The sequence below is a fragment of the Penicillium manginii genome, assembly GCF_028828005.1.
Source record: "Penicillium manginii strain IBT 31320 chromosome Unknown utg000005l:1.0-5665137.0:1.0-5668048.0, whole genome shotgun sequence".
Classification (NCBI taxonomy): Eukaryota; Fungi; Ascomycota; class Eurotiomycetes; order Eurotiales; family Aspergillaceae; genus Penicillium; species Penicillium manginii.
The window spans coordinates 3034499-3049040 of NW_026643106.1; the positions used below are offsets into that span (position 1 = coordinate 3034499).

General features: G+C 51.0%; 8 protein-coding genes across 8 annotated transcripts; 4 read left to right on the top strand and 4 right to left on the bottom strand.

Annotated features, from left to right (window-relative positions):
* Positions 1-136: 136 nt before the first annotated feature.
* N7533_007519 (serine hydrolase domain-containing protein) lies at positions 137-1438 on the top strand (the record flags this gene model as incomplete). Its single annotated transcript, XM_057104169.1, has 1 exon — positions 137-1438. One exon carries the CDS (start codon positions 137-139, stop codon positions 1436-1438), a length of 1302 nt encoding a protein of 433 aa, XP_056959126.1.
* A 158-nt stretch (positions 1439-1596) lies between these two features.
* On the bottom strand, positions 1597-2367 carry N7533_007520 (uncharacterized protein; the record flags this gene model as incomplete). The annotated part of the gene is made up of 1 exon (XM_057104170.1): positions 1597-2367. One exon carries the CDS (start codon positions 2365-2367, stop codon positions 1597-1599), a length of 771 nt encoding a protein of 256 aa, XP_056959127.1.
* A 698-nt stretch (positions 2368-3065) lies between these two features.
* Positions 3066-4073, top strand: N7533_007521 (DUF1769 domain-containing protein; the record flags this gene model as incomplete). Its single annotated transcript, XM_057104171.1, has 3 exons — positions 3066-3228; positions 3295-3813; positions 3880-4073. 3 exons carry the CDS (start codon positions 3066-3068, stop codon positions 4071-4073), a joined length of 876 nt encoding a protein of 291 aa, XP_056959128.1.
* A 188-nt stretch (positions 4074-4261) lies between these two features.
* lysB (homoisocitrate dehydrogenase lysB) lies at positions 4262-5533 on the bottom strand (the record flags this gene model as incomplete). Its single annotated transcript, XM_057104172.1, has 4 exons — positions 4262-5102; positions 5172-5341; positions 5401-5441; positions 5506-5533. 4 exons carry the CDS (start codon positions 5531-5533, stop codon positions 4262-4264), a joined length of 1080 nt encoding a protein of 359 aa, XP_056959129.1.
* A 693-nt stretch (positions 5534-6226) lies between these two features.
* Positions 6227-7235, top strand: N7533_007523 (uncharacterized protein; the record flags this gene model as incomplete). The annotated part of the gene is made up of 3 exons (XM_057104173.1): positions 6227-6449; positions 6515-6647; positions 6734-7235. The coding sequence occupies 3 exons, from the start codon at positions 6227-6229 to the stop codon at positions 7233-7235; spliced, it is 858 nt and encodes a 285-aa protein (XP_056959130.1).
* A 73-nt stretch (positions 7236-7308) lies between these two features.
* N7533_007524 (Zn(II)2Cys6 transcription factor domain-containing protein) lies at positions 7309-8943 on the bottom strand (the record flags this gene model as incomplete). The annotated part of the gene is made up of 4 exons (XM_057104174.1): positions 7309-7974; positions 8046-8183; positions 8243-8830; positions 8887-8943. 4 exons carry the CDS (start codon positions 8941-8943, stop codon positions 7309-7311), a joined length of 1449 nt encoding a protein of 482 aa, XP_056959131.1.
* A 1079-nt stretch (positions 8944-10022) lies between these two features.
* Positions 10023-12134, top strand: N7533_007525 (uncharacterized protein; the record flags this gene model as incomplete). The annotated part of the gene is made up of 1 exon (XM_057104175.1): positions 10023-12134. One exon carries the CDS (start codon positions 10023-10025, stop codon positions 12132-12134), a length of 2112 nt encoding a protein of 703 aa, XP_056959132.1.
* A 762-nt stretch (positions 12135-12896) lies between these two features.
* Positions 12897-14458, bottom strand: N7533_007526 (uncharacterized protein; the record flags this gene model as incomplete). The annotated part of the gene is made up of 2 exons (XM_057104176.1): positions 12897-14349; positions 14421-14458. The coding sequence occupies 2 exons, from the start codon at positions 14456-14458 to the stop codon at positions 12897-12899; spliced, it is 1491 nt and encodes a 496-aa protein (XP_056959133.1).
* Positions 14459-14542: the final 84 nt, after the last annotated feature.

Genomic DNA, 14542 nt, shown 5'->3' on the forward strand with positions numbered 1-14542 from the left:
GGTTACTACTCCCTCAAATTGTCGTCAGTTTAATTTTAATCTTTGCGCGCAGAGTCAGCCAACTCCATGAAGTTGACACATCCCTTAGAAAGTAAATATCCTAAGTTTGTTCTGCTACAGCCTCAACTATCTCACGATGCGATTCCAAGCCGTGACCACCATCGGTCTGGTCACTTCATTTCTCTCATTCTCAGCAGCCACAGACCGTGTTTTGAGAGATGGTTCGCCAGATTCTGTCGGTCTTCTCCCGGAGCCCCTTAGACAGATGCAGATGAATCTGAGCCAGTACACTCGCCCAGCAAACTATGGATCCCACTCGTACGACGAAGTACATCCCATTCTACCAGGGGGCTCAGTTATAGTCGGCCACAAAGCAACAGTCGTGAGCTCATTCGCGTTCGGCAATGCCAGTTTATATGCTGACGCCAATGGCACGCTTCTTCCACCCAGTGCGTGGGTCTCGACAAAAATGGACACAATCTACGACATGGCTAGCCTAACGAAGATATTCACGGCCATCACAGTATTACGAGTCATCGATGATGGGAAATTGGATCTACACAAACCAGTAGCGTCCTATATTCCTGAGTTCGCAACAAACGGCAAAGACAATGTCACGGTTCTGATGCTGCTCACTCATACCAGCGGGTTTCCCCCCGACCCCGAGCCGGGCTTATATGATCCGAGCTATGAGAATATGCAGCAGCGCATCGAAGCAATTATCCTGCATAAGCTGGTCAATCCTCCTGGGTCGACGTATACCTACTCAGACCTCAATTTTATGAACCTGCGCTTCATGTTAGAGAAAATCACTGGAACGCCCTTTGAAGATCTCGTGCATTCTTGGACCCGAAGTTTGGGAATGACCTGTACCTTCTTCAATAAGGGTAATATTGGAGCTGATTCGTTGGAGTATTATTCACGCATGGCGCCGACTGAGTACCAAATCGAAGTCCTTGGTTCCTCGGAGCCCAAACGTCCCCAGCCAGTGCGGGGTACTGTCCACGACGAGAATGCCTGGGCTTTGGACGGAGTGAGTGGACATGCGGGTCTTTTTGCCTCCGCGAGCGATGTGTCTACCTTGTGCCAGATGGTACTGAACAACGGGACCTATAACGGCAAGAGAATTCTGACTGCGAGAAGTGTCGACTTGATGTTTACCAACTTCAATGAGAAATTCCCCGGCGATGAACATGGTGTTGGATTTGAATTGAACCAATCCTACTTCTCTGGGCCTATGGCTAATATCCAGGCTGGTGGCCATACTGGGTTTACGGGGACTTCGCTTGTGGTTGATAGAGCCTCGGATACATTTATGGTCCTGCTGGCTCATGCTGTGCACCCGAATCGGACTTGGTCTAGTAATAATATCGTTCGACAGGCGCTAGGCTACTGGGTGGCTCGCTCGCTTGGTCGGGATGTTGCTTTCCCGCTCTGATTCAAGTTTATACCACCACTAGTTGTAGTAGTTGCAAATATTGATTTGAAATATGATGAAATCTTAACATTATTTAAGCGCAAAGGGCCTTACTGGCCATGGCATGATTGGTATCTCTAAAAACAAATGTAATCCCGCAGTATCCACATGAGAAACATCTAAATAGCCGAATGAAGATCGGTCCCGGAGGCAAGTTGCGCAGTCGCGGGGGTCTCAGATTGTCCAATTTCAACGGAAGCCCGAGGGGACGAGAAGGGAGCAGTCTTGCGACCCGGACCGCTCGCCTTGGGCTCGTGGCCAGGACGAGCAAAGAGAGCTCCGACAAGATTCAAGAGATTGCCCGTCCGTAAAGCCATTTGATAGGACAAAGTCAATGTAGTCACGACCAGCTCCTCCTGCAACTCCAGGTTCTGCTCCGCCACACCCATAAACTCGATCCGGGCAATCTTCTTTAGGCCCCAAATATTCATTGTGAGCTTAGCCACGGGTAGTTGCTGCTCATCGCAGCAGACGAAATCCCATGTCGTGAAATTGCTATCGCTGGACCAGGTCAGGGTGATTGGTTTGTCGGTAGTAGATGCGGCAGTGGAGCGATGCGCGTAGGAAGTCTTCAGGCGACTCTGCGCAACAATTTGGTCTTTGCGGCCGTGGACTTCGTAGTCGGCATCGATGCTGAATACGTTCAAATTGCCGACGCCGAATACCTCGCCGGTGGCATAGCGCTTGAATTTGAGACGCTTCTTGGCAAGTTGGTATTCGAGGATGTATAGGGGCTCTGCGTTGGGCGTATTTTCGTCGGAAAGGAGCGATTTGAATTTCCGCCAGCCAAAATCAACGCTCAGTCGAGGTGGTGGCGTTGAGCTTTGAGGAGCTTGAGAGTCAGCCGTAGTAGGTTGCGCTCGATGGTTGAGTTCAATGGAAGGCTCCATGGTGAAATGAAATCAAATTAAATGGGTATCGGATGACTCAATATCTTGAGGGCTATGAATTGGACCAAGAAATAAAATCAAGCGGCCATCTCCTGACTTCTTGGGGTCCTTTATACGAGTCGTGCTGCCGTATTGATAAACTCGGCCCACATTCTTCTTTTTTGTGTGTTCGGGGCGGCCCTCATGCGCAGCACGCCCAGCATCCCGTCTGGGGGCGCAGTTGGCCGATCTAGGATGTACTGGGCGCAACAACCAATCAAAATCGACATGGAAATGGCAATCGGGCGGTCTCCGTGCTGGTACGAATGGTTATGATGTCATGGCCCCCAACTCCAGCCTTAAACCCAACCGCGATGGATCAAATCGGTGTTCTGTGGAGATGTTTCGGGTGTAAGGGTTCTTCGTGATTTAGACTATTAGTTTGAAGCGGCTTACATATTTTGTATGAGGCGAGAGGGATCTGCGAGCCTCCTATGTGTTAGTTGAACCATGGTAGGGGCAAGAGGGAAAGAGAGCAGCCGCGTATGATGCTGTCACGACGTCAAACTATATAAAGAGGCCCCAACGCGATCCTGGTTTTTTTTAGCTTTGGCTGATCTCGAGTCATCTTCACGTTACAAACATACCATATTCCCTCATGTTTATATTCTCTACAACCACAACTACTTGATTCGCAGCTGCACTATAACATTTCCCTCATGCCCAGCCAAACCGAGCTTCCTAAATACCGCCTGAGGGTGACGGCGGGTCCGGAGTATGACCGATCAACACACAAGCAGGTTGCGGTCAACGACAAGACACTACATTTTGATGGCGACCGAGCAGCAGTGGACGTAGGCGTCCATATCCAGAACTTCTCCGGTAACCTCTTCCCCCCTCTCACATCTATCCGACCAGAAACGAATTAGGGACTAACAACAGACTCAGGCTACCCTGATAACTCCCCGAAGACAAGTCCGTATTTCTCACAACCACTGCACGCCCACGATCAATACTCAATATCTTGCTCGTTCACCCCGAAACAGAATATCAATGGCAACGACCTAGTCTTCGGGAATGACTTCGACCATCCTATCCGCGATCGCCTACCAATGGGCTTCAACGCTGCATTAAAGACCGTCAAATGGGCCATTGACCCGTCGATTGACGGTGATGCCTATGCCGACAAGCCATATCTCTACAGCCCCGCCCTGGCTACGTGGAACCAATTCCGCATCGGCGGAAAGAGTACTACGACTAGTACTCCAAGATTAACAACCGAATACGTTGTGGAGGAGGGCGCTGATGGGGATGGCGTGGAGAGCCGCGCTTCAATCAAAATCCCCGGTGACACGGCCAAGGCCCGGCGAAGCCATTTTCAAAATGAGAAGCACCGCAAGGCATTTGAGTTCGAGGCTGGTAGGACTTACCTGGCTGATTTTGGTAACGGGTACCTTTCTTTCAGCGGTGAGTGACCTAGTATTTTCCAAGTGCTTTTGTACAAGGAGCTTTGCTAATCCTGGCATTTCCCAGATATGTCGATTCATCTTCCTGGATTCTCTATTCCGGTGATTAGTATGGTCGATGACACGATGAACGAATTGCGTTATGTTCTCAAGAATGTGAGAACCGGTGAGGTGTATCTGGCTGTCCTGTTCACTGTTGTCTGGAACCAACTTGAAAAGGCGCAAGATGGCGAGCAAACTGGGGATCAAGACGTGGACTAGCCTACTAGTACCAGAGTACTAGTATTACACTCGAGAATACTATATAATACTAAAGAGTAACTTTGAAATCCATAGATAACACTACATCTGGAAGTGCTCACTAATCAAATACTCGAATGGCTTTTATTCAAAACACCTCTTCTCCATGGAACACCGGCGCGTCCCAAATCTATATACAATCTCATTTCTTACAGGCGCTTCAGGACATCCTCCAGAACCTCAGTGGTAGAGGCCTTGCCACCCATGTCGGGGGACAGGAACTTACCAGCGTCGAGGTTACCATCGACGGCGGCGTAAATCTTAGCAGCGGCGGCCTCCTCGCCGAGGAACTCCAGCATCAGAGCAACGGAGCGCAGGGTAGCGATGGGGTTGGCAATGTTCTGGCCCTCGATGTCAGGGGCACTGCCGTGGCAGGGCTCACCAATAGCGAAGTTATCACCAACGTTGGCGCTAGGAACCAGACCCAGAGAGCCGACCAGGGCAGCGGCACCGTCGGACAGAATGTCACCGTACAGGTTGGGGGCGACAATGACATCGTAGTACTCGGGCTGGCGGAAGAGCTTGTAGACCATGGAGTCAACAATCTGCTCCTCGACCAGGACGGAGGAGAACTTGTTGGCGGCCAGGGCCTTGCGGGCAGTCTCGCGGAACAGACCGTCGGTCTGGGACAGGACGTTGGACTTGTGGGTGATGGTAACCATGGGCTGGTCGCGGATGGAGGTGGGGGCGGCGGAGCGGATCTTTTGGCGGCGCAGAGCGATCTCACCAGCAATGGTGGAGATGCGCGAGGAGGCACGTTCGGAGATGCGCTTGATGGCCTCGGCAACCTTGCCGTCGGGGCCGTCGTAGGTCTTCTCCTCCTTCACGTACAGGTCTTCGGTGTTCTCACGGACGATGACCAGGTCAATGGGGTTACCGTTGCTGCTGCCGATGGTGGTCTTGACGGGGCGGACGTTGGCGTACAGGTCGAGCTTCTTGCGGAGCGCAACGATGGGGGAGGAGTAGCCGGCAACCTTGGTGGAGGGGGAGCTGGGGGCGAATGGTGTTAGGGACTTGCCCATTGGATCTATATTGGCAACGCATAGGTTGATTGCTTACCTGACGGCACCGAACAGAGCACCATCGCACTCCTTCTTCAGGGTCTCGACGGTCTTGTCCGGGAGAGCGGAACCGGTCTTCTTGAAGGTGTCGTAACCAGCCTCCAGGTCAACGAAGTTGAACTTGAGGTTCAGGGAAGATGGAAGGGATTCAAGGATCCGACGGCCGGCCTGTTTTTTGTCAATTGATTGCTCAGGAGCACGATGACTCGGGTTGTCTAGTTGCGTACCGGGATGACCTCCCGTCCGATACCGTCACCGGGGATGAGACCTATAAGGAAGCGATAAGTATGCGGCCTCGGGAGATTGAGTACAAGGCTACCAGTTTCACTTACCAATACGAAGAGTCCGAGCAGCAGCCATGGTGAATTGTTATGGGAATGCTTCCTGTCGTCGAGGGCTCGCCGTCATCGGAGCTTTTGCGTTTTATGCGCGGCGCCGGGTGATCATTGATCCGTCTATACTTCTCTCCGGTTTTCGCCAGAGCAAAATGCCTAGAGATAGAGGGTAGAAATAAATTGAATAAGGGATGGCTGCCTTGCTGGACTGCGGTGCTACTGCTTAAGACTGCCCCAGTGATTTATGCCCCGAATCATCCATATCTATGTAGTCTATGGAACATCAGCCTTAAGGTAAGCGAATCAGCGAGCATTGCCTAATTGGGACAGTTCTCGCGAGCAAAGACTGTGTGGCTGACCGACGCTCAGGCCCCTCCTGGGCTCCCCTTTGATATGGAAATCATCGGCTACATCCTTATTTTCACGGTTTCTTTGTTCCACGCCACTGTAGTGACGCTTCAGCTGTAAAAATTTAAGTTTGAGACCTTAGTTCAAAATCCACGCTAAACCCAAAGTGGTCAGTAACCGCGATGTATTCAAGAACGGTAGAGATCTATACACTCGCGAAATAAGACCTAGTACTGGCAGAAGATTAATACTTAAAGATGGACGTCGCAGTCCGAGATTAATCTTCAGCAATCAAGAAGCTAACAGTATACAATCTTCACCCTAGCTGCTCTCCGACAATAAATTGTTAAGAATGCAACAGCCCATCACCATGGCAATCGAGCACCTCTTACCCCGAGCGGAAGATGGATCCATCTCGACTGCCAGACGAAACATCGCAATTGCCGAACTTGTCATTTTCTCCGCCATTCATCTGATACAAATCCCAATCCGCTTCGCACAAGAATGGCGATATTGGCACAATCGGAAGAAAAGGCATGTCGCGCGCTGCTTCTTTTACTCTTGGTTTAGTATGATTGGACTTTTGTCGCAACGTGAGTAAAATAACCCAAAACCAAGCCCGAATCAGCGGAAGCTAAAAAGAAATGCTTTTCAATAGTTCGCATCGCTAGCTCTGCGATGATAATTTCTAAGAGTCACCCCAATAAATCGATGCTGATCGCCGAGGCTTGCTTGCAAAGTGTGGGCCTCTCACCTCTTTTGTTTGAGGTTAGCTTGGTTCTTTTGCGATGGTATGTATAAAATTCTCAACTTTCTACGAGAAAAGATCCCGCTACTCGCTCTTGGAATTGCAAAGTTAATGCGTGTCTTTTCGCAGTGGCCAAGCTGGAGAATATGGAAGGGGAAACTCGAAATGGTCCCTGCCCATTCGCATCGCACTCCATGGCTTCCGATTCCCAATATTTATCGCCATTGTGCTTGCGGTAGTCGGTGGAATTATCGATATCCGACCCTATGGGGAAGCTGGTTCGGTCGTGCTGGTCGTCACTTTTGTGTTCGTCTGTGGCTTGGTAGGATGGCTATCGGTTAAGTGCCATTCTATTCTTCCTGCAACAGGTCGCCGGGGGGTCATGTTGACAATGTTAACTCTCCCATTTTTGTTGATCCGAGTCATTTATTTCCTTTTGCAGGAGTATGGTCCCTCGGAATTCAACCCGGCTTCAGGGAGCGTGGGAATTCTTGCTGAGATGGGGTTATTGATGGAAATTATCATCATTGGAATCTTTTTTCTGGCACGCACAGTGATAGAGCCGCTTTCGGGGTCGAGTAAAAACAAGAGGAACGTCACATCTAACGATGCGGAGTGGGCTGGAAACTGAAGAGACCAGGGAGGACCCCTGGTTGGAAGACACAGTAGTTTAATTTTCTGCAGACCGTGAAAAGTTGAATGGATCATAGTAATTTTGTCGTATGGTTCTCGGGCTTTGCTGCAGCGTAGGTTTTTGAAAGTTCTCCCAGGCGAGCTATAAGCCACGTCCTCGTTATAGAATCGGCAACTTCCATAGCCACCCGTAGCGAAAACCCCATTCTGTAAGGGCCGAGTAGCCCAGCGCTGCAATACTCGACAGATCGGCAAATTTGATCCCGGAAGTAGACCACCATAGCTTCGTGGGGGCCTGGATAGCAGAAAATTCTCAATGCCTCATGGACGATCACCATGCAAGCGTAATACCCGCAGTATATAGTTGCAAAGATCATGTCGGAGTAGGTCAAGATGACGGGGAACAAGGGATCATTTCTCTCGGACAGAGCCTCGGCGGGAACAGGGGCGATTTTAGTGTACTGCTTGTACCAGGCATCGGTTCTGCTCTGCAGCATCAGGGTTTCTTCTAGAGCAGCTGAAATGACTTGGAAAGCTTCTGGGGTTGATACGTCCATGTCTTTCAAATGATAGAGCTTATGGACAATGCTGGGTGTGTATGTGAAGAAGGCAAAAAATTCCTCGATGATGTCGTGCAGTTCTCTTGGTAAGCTTGTTGTATATTGCTGTCGCATCATTTGATGCCAATCTTCCGAGGCTAAGAAGCAAGCTTCTCCGGAGAACATTGAGTGCATGACCTGGATCATGGTTAGACTCAAAAACTACTAGTATGTGAATGTACTGGGGAAAATGCTCGAGAAGAACTCACGACTAGCCCTCGGGAATTTTTGAGTAAAGTAATATCAATTTCGTTTCGATAGCGATCGGGTCCTCTGACCTTGATCAGTTGGCCGAGTCCTTTTGCATGTTGCATCCAAGACTCTGGGTTCTCGGTGTCGGTAAAAAGCTGTCTATACATCAGGTTTTTGGATTATAACAAAGAGAAATGATATTCCCCAGTCTTACCTCATAGGTGCAAAGCAATACTACCGCACAAAAGATGTGAGTTGAAAGACATTCGGAAGGATTTGTCAAGGCTTTGCGTAATCGAGACAATGCCTCCCCGTAGGAAGATCGGGCATACACAATCATTTCTTCATTTCGGAGGGATTTTCCGAAATGGTGTGCAACAAAGGATTTGATGGTAGCGTCCAAGGTCTGGTTAAAGCCATAGATGGACGGCAGGAGACTAAACCAATGGGAAGCACGATGGTTCTGGGTAGCCGGGGCCGGCAGGGTAAAATCATCAACAAGAGCATTGATACTCTGCAAGATGTTCAGATCTGCAGAGATCAAACTTGAAGGCTCCTCTCTTGAAAAGAGAATGAGTCCAGAATCTGAGGAATCGCTCCCGATGTTGGGTGATGATGAGGATGTGTTGGATGATGCGGAGCTGGACAGTTGCTGCCCAGGAATAGCCTCAACATGAAGAGCCGGCTGTTTCCGCTTACTTCGATAGGGTTTTCCCGTTATAAATTTGAACCCTTTATCATATCCTGGGCAAGGTTGGCCATATGTCTCACACTTGGCACATCCCGGTACTCTTTCATCACACTACCTTTTGTGTTAGTATATTTGATGTCACCCAACTCGGTTCCCATTGCACATACCTTGACCCTGCGCTTTACGCACCGGCGGCAGCCACTGCTACGAGGCACTCCAACCATTTTTCAGCATATCGAATCATAAGTTGGGGAATGAATGGGATGCTCGTATTCCCATGGACGCCGCACACAGGCAAAAAATGCTGACTAACACGGGGCCTTGTTAAACCGCTCCGACAGTCTACTCCGCATAAACAAACACATTGATAATGACCATGGTACATATTTCACTGCTGTTGCAATCAATGTACGGAAGAGATCGGTGGATATTTGGCACCGCTTCCCGAGTTAAATGGCAAGTAAAAAACTTAAAATCCTAAGGTTATGGGTTTGGACTGTTCATAATGGTGGCAATACTCCGTAGTCAGATAGCAAATGTTAAGCACTCAGTTGGCCCAAGCTTGGATCAGACCGAGGTACATATTAGAGGGGTAAGACCGTACGACACGGAGTGGAATCTGGGGGTTTGAGGTGTGTATGAGGTGTACTGGGGGAGATAGCGCGACGCTGGTTGCTGCAGGGCATTCCACACGCGACCGATCGGCCATGATCCATGGACCACGGATTCCTACGATCGGAGTGTGGCGCAGATCGGTTTGGTTGGTCCATGGGATATCATTTACATGTCAGATGTACCTTGGTAGTTTCAATATGACCCTTGGTCTTTGATGTATGTCCTACAGTATCTATGAGGTACTCTGCCGTACTTCTCATGAATGGTCACACAAAGGAACGCCTCATGCCTTAAACGAGATGAATAGGATGGCATTCAGGGGCTGATTTTAGGGTATGAAATCATTTCCAACCCACTTTGTCACAGAGAGATGGGGACTGGCCCCTGAACCCGGAGGTCCAATGCACGCTAGAAGTGTTCTCCGTGAGGCAAGGCGCCGGCAGCCCCGTTGGACACGCTAATCATTTCACTAGTGGGCTTAGTTTCCTGATCGGCCCTTCTTCAACCCCCTTCGACGTTTCTCAACACCGTGTTCACTCTCCTCAAACAAACGTTCTGTACAGCGATCTGTTTGTATAGCTTCGTTCTATCACTGTCGCGCCGTCGGTGCGCTCAACGCATTTTGACCTTTTCCTCCCCCGCAATTGCGCCGACCGGCCCTTCCCCTGACCGCTTTGCCTGATCAACAATGTCCGACAACAACGCCCACCCTGGGGTCCGTAGCCTACTGGCCAAATTCGAAACCGGTGATAGCCCTATCACCTCGCCTCCGTCGCGTGGAAGAACACCTGTGCCTTCGGATACTCCAGGATCCTCTGGAACGCGTCCACTTTCTCGCGTCCGCGCCAGCTTCGTGACCGTCGAGGGCGCTATCCAGTCGAATTCAGGTTCGCCATTGCGAAAGACTAGTGGACGGAGTGACAGCCCTGGAATCTTTGGACCTAAGATCAACCAGGAAGAGGTGGAAGCACGTCGACAGAACGTGATTTCCCCAACACCCGACGGGAATAACAACAACGGCCAAGACAGCATCATGGACCGGACTGTCAATGGAATCCAGGAAAGAACCGCGGCTTTAAGCCTAGACGGAAATGTTGGTGCTAACGAGCAGCCTTCATCTCGGGTTGTCAGCACGTCTTCCGTGGAGTCTGCATCGTCGAAGAAAGAGGAGCTTGCTGCACCCACGCCTGTGCCTGCGGCTACTTCTAGCCCCGCGGCACAGTCAGAGAAGCCGGCACCAAAGACAGTGACTAAGAAGCCATCGAATGTTCACGCCACAAGAACTACCGCACCGAATAAGCCCGCCCCGGCCGCAGCATCAACCGCCGCGAAACCCACGACCAGTGCTACTGCGAAGCCCACTTCGGCGCGCGAGCTAGCAAAGGAACGATCGAACGCAATTGCCCACAAGTCAAGCCGGGCCTCACTCAACCCGGCTACCAAGACCGCTGTGCGAACAGCTCGCGGTACAACCCCCTCTCAAGACGGCCCTAAGACATCGACTACCACCGCACCAAGCAGCAAGCCTCGATCGAAATCACCTACCAGGCCCGCTCGACTACCATCCTCTGCGACTGCATCAACCGCGTCGTCTTCTGGTAGATTGGGTGCCGTGGGTCCTTCAAACGGACGCACCACGACCACTGCTTCAACCCTCACACGCAAGCCATCATCCCTCAAGAGTGCGGTCAATGCACCCCCAGCGCGGGGATCTGCTACTTCGAGCGTTCGGAGACAGTCGTCTCGACCCTCCCTTGCTGCGCAACCAGCACAAGAGCGCCCGAGCTCTCGTACTAGTGACCACAGCTCCAAGCCCGTCAATGAAGGATTCTTGGCCAGGATGATGCGCCCGACAGCCAGCTCGGCCAGTAAGACACATGATCGTCCCGAGGCTAAGAGCCCGCCAAAGAGCAAAACTGCTCCATCCAAGACCACTACCCGACGAGTCTCAGGTCATGGTACGGTCCAGCCCAAGGCCCAACCCGCACCTCTTCGTCCCCGGAGCGAGAAGTCTCAGCCTTCTCCTAAGGAGACTCCTGCTCCTTCAAAAGACGAGGTGAAACCTGCTGAGAAGAGACAGGATATTGAAAGCGAGAAGGAGAATGTGGACTCTGTTGCTCCCAAGGTCGAAGAACCAGCTGTGGAAGCACAGGACACTATCGTCGAGCAACCTGAGCTCGAAACTCCATTGGAAGAAGTCATCAAGAAGGCCGAACCCGTCGAACAAAAAGAAATTGAAGTTCCCGCTGAAGTTGTTCCTGAGCCCGAGCTTGTCGCAGAGCCCACAACCACCCAGGAGAACGTCACAAATGCCACCCTTGAAGCTCCCGTTGAGGCTCCCGCTCCCGTAACGATCAAGGAGGATCCAATTGTTGAATCTGAGACAGAGGCAACAGCCATCGAAGAAAGCCAGCTCGAGGCCGAGGTGAACACCAACGGTGCTATAGAGACTTCTAAGGTGCATGCCAAGGAATCTATCGAGGATATCACCGAGCCTATTGTTCAGCCTGCTGCCGACAATGAGACCGATGCCGTTGAGCTGGATTCCTCGAATCCCAAGGCCGAGGTCTCTGATGTCCATGAGGTCCCCGAGCCCACTGAAGCACCTGTCCAGGTTGGCGAAGATGTTTCCGATCCCACCAAGGGTGTGGTCGTGTCGGAGCTCACATCTCAATCTATCGATGAGACACCCGCCAAGGATTCCCTAGCAACCCTTGAGCCTACTGCTCCCGCCGAGGAACCTATCACCCAGGCTAAGTCGGACACCGTCGATATCGACTTTGCCAACCAATTGAGTTAGATCGTATCTTTCATCCCTACTTGCATCATTACATTCTCATCTGCCTGGGCGACCAATTTTTTCTAGCCTTTTGTGCTATACTCTTGACCTTTCTCTCTTCCCTTGTTGATGTTGTCTTCTCTTCTCTTCTCTGAGCTGCGTGACGTCTCTTTTCTTCTGTGGGAGTTAATTTTCTTCTTTCAACCCAGCCAAGATCCTGGGCTATCTCCTGATATCCTGGATATCAGTGTGACTTGCATTCTACCTTTTGTTTTTTTTTTGGTGAGCATATGGATTTTCTTGAGCGTTTCAAAGCATTCTTCGGGTTCATCATACTATTGTATTGTATTCTTGTTACTTATTACCAAGAGGCGGGCTTTGTACGTTAGGACAATGCCAGTTTCTTAGGTTTTTCGACCGCTCTTGTCTCATGGCCAGTAGATCTAGTATAAACACTTTTGTTATCATAACTAGCTTTTACAGCCAGAAACAAGATTTTCTTTCACAACGAATTATCCATATGCATATTTCTCATCATCTCTATCTTAGCTATAACCGTCCTGCGGTTATGCAGACCACAAGCCTACTAGCTTACATTTCACACCTCGGGCTAGTCTCAGAAATGCATTCCAAAGGGAGCCTCAACACCGCATAGCATGGAACACGCAGACAGAACAAATTGATCAACAAGAACGCTTTCAAGGAAACCTGGCCAGGAAAATTCCTCCAGGATATGGTGACAGAATGCCAGTCAGCTTGATCAAGTAAGGTCTCCCCTTTGCTTTAGAACTTCTTCTCCAACTTCTTGAAGAAGCGATTCATCCCGCTCTCCAGTTTATCCGCCTTGTCCTCAAGCTTACGGCCCCGGGTCCCGGAGTTCTTCATGGCTTTTTGCGCATGTTGGTAAACATGCGAGTTGGCTTCTGTTTCCGTAGGCCTGTACAGTTGATTGTGGACATCGTACTCTGAGGCACCGGGCTGCGTCTGCTGCTGGGGTTGTTGTGATTTGTCGTATGAGAAGTTCGAGTATCCGGCGATTTGGACGGCTTTGTTGGGGTGATGGGCAGGTGGTGATTGTGGTGAGCCATAGAGTTGCTGCTGCTGAGCCTGCTGCTGCGCATAGAGGTGGGCGTTGGGATCTTGCGGTGGCGGCGCAAAGGTCATTGATCCCGGCGTGCTAGGTGTCCATTTTTGCTGGGCCCCGGGCTGGAAGGCTTGTTGATACGCGGGTGGTCCTGGGCTTTGGATCGAGGTGGGACTTGACAACGTTGCTGGGTTTGTTGGGCCTGCGCTTGGTGGGGGCGAAGCGTATCCTGCTGCAGCAGTTGCTGGTGCACCAGTATATGAGATCCCGTGGGGAGTTTGTGGGCTTGTCAAGGCGGCCATTCCTACGGCTCCGCCAACTTGCGATGGCGGGGTATATGGGACACCATGGTCGGCTGCCACCGCTGCGGCGAGCCCGGTGCCATTAGCTCCATCTTCTGGGGGCGGGGTCTTCTCGCGGTGTTTGATGGGCTCCGGAGCTGCAGGTGCGGCTGGGTTGTAAGGCAGAGGCGCGAAGCTCTCTGGTGTTGTCTGTTCCAATACCGGGGATTGCTGTACCGAGCTGGCTCCTTGTGGGTCGGCTGTTTGTCCGCTTGGAGGCGGTGGTGGGAGATTAGGAACTTGTTGGATCCCCTGTATACCGGGTACAGTTGCTGATGGGAATTCGGAGCGCGAGTTGCGTGTCTGGCCGTTCTGGTAGGCTGGATCTGTCACAGCGACATTCTCAAGTTGTTGTACGACCGAGCTCAAGGGCTGTTCCGACTGAGCGAGGCGGTCTGTTTCTAATTGATGTGTAGCCAGGACACGGCCAATTGTGTCTAGGAATTGATTTGCATCGTCCAAAGTCCAGAAATAGATGTCTAGTGTGTGTAGACGTAAGAGGCTGTGACGCTCGTTGCGGGGATCTCCACTCGGGAGCCGCCATTCATAATGGGCAGGCTGGTGCGGCGAGCCAAGCCCATCCACCGTCAGAGTGCACTGGGTAGGGAATTGAGTTGAATGACGGATATGGACATTCTCCAACCCTCCATGGAATGCATCTTGATCAGATGTTCCTGGGTTATTGGCAATCTCGATTCTAGCCTTGTTGTCGGCATCATCATGATAGATGTATAGATAGGAGCCTTTATCAAACCGGTGGTGTAAAGGCTTTGGGGTCGGCACCGTGAAATAAGAATGAATATCGGCGAAACTAAATTGTTGTCTCGTCAGAACCCCTCCACATCACTGCGTCATCTGCGGGGGAAGTTAGCCTCGACTCACACGGTCAGTAGACGCTCTTCGCCCGGGAGCGGAGGCATAATTGCGGTGATTTATTGAACCAGGATAGTCAAAATAGCAGGGAGAGAAGATTATATAGGGAGGGAAAGGAAAGAACTCACGAA